Raw genomic sequence first — 6,738 nt, forward strand, 5'->3', positions numbered from 1 at the left:
AACGCAATCGTTGACACATAGATGGATGCGCTTGTAATCTAATCTTCCAAGAGAGGTCACATGTTGCCTTGCCATATCTCTTGAGGTCAGTAATTTATTCTCCGTTGGAAGCATTTTACATAATAGCCTGCACGTGAAGACCATAAATGAGGAAAAGCATTCGAGTAATTGACCCATAGCATAATTCACCATGTTTGCAAAATAGACTTTAAAGCTTACTTGAGTAATGCATTCAAACTTGCATTGCTCCATCCATAGATGGTTTGCAAGTTTAGTAACTCAAGGGAGGCACGTAGAACAGAGAATGTGTACCCCTCAAACAGTGGAGTCGATGCTGCAGTAAAAAGATCATTCAGCTCCATGCTATCATCCCTCCCTTGATGGATATATAAATCCCGCACCATATCATCAAACACCTCCTCCTCCACGGCTTCATGAGGTAATGGCGGAGGGCTACTATCACCATCACTCCATGCATACGTAATGGTCCCTCCTAAAGATCCCACCTCATATCGCCGACGCTTCGCCTCCTCATGGCGAGCATAGGGTAACATATGCGGGTGTGGCACTGCATCCTGTATCAAATTAAAACGGGATCATAACTCAAACATATGAACACCCATAGGTATCTCAATCAACCTTAACTTACAAACCCTTACCATGTTTACGGTCGCATCCCATTCTGCATACTTTGAGATGTGATTGAGTGTAATCTTTCGTGCACGATACATGTTTCCTCGACATCGATCACACATACATTTGATTTTTTGCTCCAACCACATTTTGCGATGGTGGATACAGAGGGATTCATCCTCACTGGAGCTACTACTTGAAGATGAAGACATCCTACAAACAAACAACCCAAAAAAATTTGCTCTTCTTCAAATATTTAATTTTAAACTCTGTGGCGCGTCTAAAGGCGCGTCTGTTTGTTCTGTGGTGGGCGTCTAAAAGCGCGTCTAAAACTACATCTGTCTATTCTATGGTGCACGTCTAAAAGTGCGTCTAAAACCACGTCTACCCTGTGTATTTAGATGCACCTATAGACGCGCTATTAGACACACCTATAGATGTGGCTTTTAAACTTGCTTTTAGCGTGCTCGCTTCGCTTTTCTTCACATTACTTATACTTCGCGTGGTTTGCTTGCTTCGTTATTAGTAGATCCACAGTTTCGATGCTTAAGAGGAAGGCACCCACACTTACTTCCAAGCTTATACTTAAGAGAAAGGCACCCACACTTACTTCCAAGCTTAAAGGAGAGGAGGGCGAACAAGGAGGAGAAGCAACTTTGAAAAAGGAGAAGAACCTTTCATACCTCTATCCAAGGTAAGTCTTTTTGCAGTTGATCTTTTTTGGAAGTTTGCTCTCTTTGGATTTGTACTTTCTCGTATCCAAAAAACGCATGATTTGGGTATCAGTATTACATTGGTGTGTCGGGCGCATGTCCTTTTCTACTTTTTAGAAAAGTCCGTCTGTCGGAGCGCATCTATAGGCGCATCTCAGAGCGCATCTAAAACTGCATCTATAGGCGCGTCTAAACGCGCATCTAGCCTGTTTGCAGACACCGACAGCTGCGTCTATAGACGCGCTGTTATACGCAAAAATAGACATGCTAATCAGACGCGTCTATAGACGTGCTCCGACAGTAATCCTCTCTTCCCTTCCCCTTTCTTCTCAGCTCATCAATAATAGTTTTTTTTTCTTTTTTCCAGTTCATCATGTGGCCAGGAAGCGCTTCGAGCTCACCTGATCCTCGGGATTCTATTTCTTAAATGAAAGATCCAACACACACAAGAAAGACATTGTATGAGACAAGAGGAAAGTTCCATTAGGGGAATTAAAATTACACAATGTGAAAATGGGATTCTTGTAACTATATAGCATACACAACATACACAGCATTCTGTAAATTTAAAAAAAAATATTGTAAAGCACGTCTATCACTGGGTCTATAAACGCATCTATATACACGTCTGTTCGGCAAGCATCTATTAGCGTGTTTATAAGAGCATCTATTTAAGCGTCTAAATGCGTGTCTATACGCACGTGTGTCTGCTATATAGACGCAGGTCTCCAGACACAAAAATAGACGCGCCCGTAAGTTTTTTATTTAGTTCAGTAAACACATCTGTGTGCGTGTCTATGGGTGCTTTGTCTTGTTGCTATTACTTAAACTATTTAGCAATTTGCTAAATATTTGCTCAAGAAACTTCCAATACTGATTATGGATATTGCCTACATGTTAGAAACTTGACCTACAAGGTATCATGATGTGCTAGTTAGACATATAAAAATACCATTCATTGAATTGTAACACCACTCAAACATGGTAGAGAACGGTGGGACAAATGTTAGCTAGTTGGATATATGAACAGTTTTCATTGAAGTGAATCAAACAAGGGAGAAAGTATACATAAGTAACACATGGCAGTGTTACCACTTAGGGTGCACATTACTTAAACTATTTAGAAATTTGCTAAATATTTGCTCTAGAAACTTCCAATAGTGATTATGGATATTGCCTACATGTTAGAAACTTGACCTACAAGGTATCATGATGTGCTAGTAATTAGACATATAAAAATACCAATCATTGAATTGTAACACCACTCAAACATGGTAGAGAAGGTGGGACAAACGTTAGCTAGTTGGATATATGAACATTTTTCATTGAAGTGAAACAAGGGAGAAAGTACACATAAGTATCACATGGCAGTGGACTTAATTTAAAGGATGACCTAGCAAAAACATATTGGGGGCCCACGACAGTCACATGTTATTAGAATTTCTTATAATAATTTCCAATACTAGAATGGTGTCACGGTTTTTTTAAATTTATTTTTTTCATAATTTTTATTTTTATTTGAAGGGCCAACTCCTTCAAACACAACTTGCTACCAAGGAACGTCAACAAACATGGTCAAGTCACACCCTTATATTAGCTACGAAGAGCCATGAGCTAAGAAGCCCATGGAGTGTGGGTAAGGGATAAAGACGGATTGGGTGGCTTTATAGGTGAGATCCCATAAACCTAGGACCAAGCACGTCATACTTTAATATAATTTCCCCCATCTATATAAGTTCAAAGAGTCTGGTTTTAAAAGTGCATTCTTTAATAAGTTCACATGCAGAGAGACGTACCTAATTTTGAAAGGGCATTATAAAAGTAGTAACTAGAATAGAGAAAGCAAATATTTAAGAAAAGTGAAAACAAGCACGAGAAAGCAAATATTTCACCCAGCTGCTACATTATAAAATTAGTAACTAGAATACAAAAGAGCATATATTTAAGAAAAGTGAAAATAAACACGCACCTTGAAACTTATAATGAATGGCTATGGTCACCAAGTTTGAATGCCAGCCATAACTTTTTAAAATAAGAAGATGGACTTTGTGAACTGTTGTTGAAAAGCTCATCAAACACAAAATTGTTTCCCAAGTTACTCTTAACCCTATGCCTCCTTGTTCTTTGGTAATTGCCTTCTTGTGTTTGGAGACCGGTCAACATTCACAATGCTAGCCATTTCCCAGAAGACGATCGCTCGATTTGCTGTCACAGCTGGTATGCAGAGAAATTGCTGATCAGTTGTGGTGCAGAAGACGATCATTTTGTCACCATCAACAGCCTCGACGAAACGGGAAGCTGGTGTCGGCTTGGCTTCAGGTGGCGGAAGGGACCTTCTCTACTCCTTTCCATTCTTTCGATATTACGTGGAGGATTGAGAAACGCGTGACTTAAGGTAATCGCTGAACGCGTGATCACAGTTAAACGCGTTGAGAAAGTCGTCCTAGCATACGTTCTCGTTGTTAACGCGCACCACAGAAGCTTCTCGCACAGCATATAATTACGGTTTTCAGTAAGAACTTGCCCCATGATTGCTATCCCAGTTCTGTCACCTGTGCACTTTACAATCGAACAGTATACTACGCTTTCCATCAAGCCCCATGCCAGACAGAATCCCTCTCCTGCTTGCTGCTCTACTCTGGAGTTGCTTCCTGCTTCCTCAGCTTGGTCATGGAGCACCCATCGAGCCCCCCGACCTCAGGAAGTGTCAGCCCGCCATTGCCGACTCCGTCTTCTCTTCTGCGATTACAAGCACCTTCCACTGCTGTCTCCCGTCTCCCAAAAAGACCGTCTCCTTCTCTTTCAAGAGATACCCGCCCGTGAAAAAGGTTAGAAGGCCCGCCCACAAGGCGGATCATCATTACATCAAGAAGTATAAGAGAGCTTATGAGCTAATGAAAGCTCTTCCGTCTCATGATCCCAGGAGCTTTGCTACGCAAGCTAAGATACACTGTGCCTTCTGCAACGGGGCCTATACACAACGAGGAAGCAATATCACCCTTCAAATCCACTTCTCATGGCTTTTCTTTGCCTGGCATCGTTGGTACCTCTATTTTCACGAACGCATCCTGGCTAGCCTCGTTGGTGACCCCAAATTTTCTCTCTTATTCTGGAATTGGGACAATCAGGAAGAAGGAAATGTTATGCCGCACTTTTTTGCTAAGAAAGGAAGTGCGCTCTACGATTCCAAACGCGACCAGGATCACCTCCCTCCTGCGCTTGTGCGCCTTAATGCTCTTTCGACGACCACCGATGCCTCGGACATTATCGCTGAGAATCTAAATGTCATGTATCATGCCATGGTAACTGCATCAACAGCTGAGCTTTTCCTCGGAGGCGCCTACAGGTACTAAAAACATCTCACGCTACAAGATTTGAATTTTGCGTGTAGGGCATTAGCTATATGTATTATTATTATGGATGTTTGTAGCGAACCAGTTGGCAGTAGCCATTGGTAAGGGATAGACTGCACGTAACTCATCAGCCCAATAATTAAGTCCAATAATAATGTCCCCAATATTTATGTGTAGAGCTGGCACCAACATTATCAATTCAACGGTCTTAGATGCACCTCTTGGTGGAGTTCTGGAGAATAGCGTGCACAATGCTGTCCATTTCTGGACGGGCGACCCTCAGCAGCCCCTCGTGGAGGATATGGGAGTATTCAGCACCGCCGCCCGCGATCCCATATTCTATGCTCATCACACCAATATTGACAGGCTCTGGGACGTTTGGAGGAAACTCCCGGGCGGAAGGCGCAAAGACCACACCGACCCCGACTTTCTGGACGCAGAATTCGTCTTCTATGACGAGAAGGCGAACCTAGTGAAAGTGAAGGTACGAGACGCTCTGGATTCCAAAATGCTTGGCATAAGGTACGAGCGAGTGGAGGCGGACGAGCTGTGGATGAATTACGAGCCAAAGCGAGGCTCGAGCAACGCCAGTACCGACGACACGTCCTGGAAGTCGGACGTGAAGGAAATAGGCGGAGCATCGGGAGACGAGGCGGGGATAGAGGTGGGCGAGAGGCTGAATGCGGTGGTGTGCCGACCTGCAGCACCAACAGCAGAGGAGCTGAGAGCGAAGGGGGTGAAGAGTGGGGAGGAACTGGCAGAAGTATTGGTGCTACAAGGAGTGGAGGTACCGAGGGAGACATTTGTTCAGCTGAGGGTGTTCATCAATCTGCGGGATGCAGACGAGAATACAAGCACCAGCGTTGCGGAGTACGTCGGAACTTTCAATGTTGTTCCTTACGTTGGTAATTCCAAGCACTTGTTTGTGAACGTGAAGCTGGAGATCGGCAACAACGTCAAGAGACTCGGGCTTGAGACGGCGCATAAAGTCCTCATCACCATTGTTGTCAAAGCACATAATAAACACCATGTAGACGTCAAGCTGCATGGGATCCAGATAGAGTACCAGTGATCTCTTGATCTCATGAGAGCACCGGAATACCTTGATCTCGTGATCCCATGAGAGCACTGGAACACCACGTGTTTAGGCCTTCGCCCACTTGAGCTCGCTGCCCCCTTTGCCTATTGGCGTAGGCCATCCTCAAATGTGCCCCTCGTAGATGGCCATGAGTGGATGTATACTGACTCAAAAAAAAGAAAAAGAGAGTAGACTCATGGCCCAAATGTGGACCTAAGTTGCCAACACAGTACATTGAAAGCCTACGATGTGGACTTAAGTTTGTAGGGTTGAAGATTAGAGTACCTATTAGCCATAAGCCTCCCTCCAAGCCCCCAAGTCATCATCAGGTAGGGGACCTCACATAGCCAACCCCAAGCAATCTTTTCAAACAAAGCTCAAGAAGTCAAAATTTTGCATGGATGGTGGAAAAGAGGGAATCTTCTTGGATAAGGCCCCTCATTCCGTGAGGTCAATACGTGTGTGCGCATGTAGACAATACCATTTATTTATTTATTTTGACAACACCATTTGAAAAAGTATGTTCTAATAAGGCCTAGTCATTTTGTGGGGCCAATACCTATGTGAAGATAAAGTATGTCCCCTAACATAGAAATAAAAAGTTCAAATCATCCATGCTCTCTACCATTCAATAGAGCTTGAAATGAAACAAATAAAATTCATCATAATGTAATAAATTCTTTATAAATCCTAGATGTTTTCCAAAAAGAACCACAACCTTCTTAAAAATCTCGAACATTTGAAAAATAGCTTAGATTGTGACATTATGCAAACAAAAGAAGATGTGTAGGAATTTAAACCCTAAACTATATGATATTATTCCTTAGGTTTGCTATGGAGTAATTTGTATATACTTCCCACAACATCCTTTTTGAAAAACCTTAGGAATAGTTTTACTCCTATTTCCATTCGGTGAAGTTTGGACTAAATAAGAATGTGATTAGGAAAATGGTGAGTTTCC

At 42.7% G+C, this 6,738-nt stretch overlaps 1 protein-coding gene across 1 annotated transcript; it reads left to right on the plus strand.

Annotated features, from left to right (window-relative positions):
• Positions 1–3,946: 3,946 nt before the first annotated feature.
• On the plus strand, positions 3,947–5,787 carry LOC147885848 (polyphenol oxidase I, chloroplastic-like). Its single transcript, XM_087396234.1, has 2 exons — positions 3,947–4,692; positions 4,877–5,787. The coding sequence occupies exons 1-2, from the start codon at positions 3,947–3,949 to the stop codon at positions 5,769–5,771; spliced, it is 1,641 nt and encodes a 546-aa protein (XP_087252360.1). The 3' UTR covers positions 5,772–5,787.
• The last annotated feature ends 951 nt before the right edge of the window (positions 5,788–6,738 follow it).

Source organism: Dipteris shenzhenensis, chromosome 25 (genome assembly GCF_047967505.1).
Source record: "Dipteris shenzhenensis isolate YYH24624 ecotype China chromosome 25, Dip_SZ_1.0, whole genome shotgun sequence".
Taxonomy (NCBI): domain Eukaryota; kingdom Viridiplantae; phylum Streptophyta; class Polypodiopsida; order Gleicheniales; family Dipteridaceae; genus Dipteris; species Dipteris shenzhenensis.

Coding starts and splice junctions, on each gene's coding strand:
- LOC147885848 (XM_087396234.1), top strand. CDS start 3,947: ATGCCAGACAGAATCCCTCTCCTGCTTGCTGCTCTACTCTGGAGTTGC. Junction 4,693..4,876: donor TTCCTCGGAGGCGCCTACAG/GTACTAAAAACA, acceptor ATTTATGTGTAG/AGCTGGCACCAACATTATCA.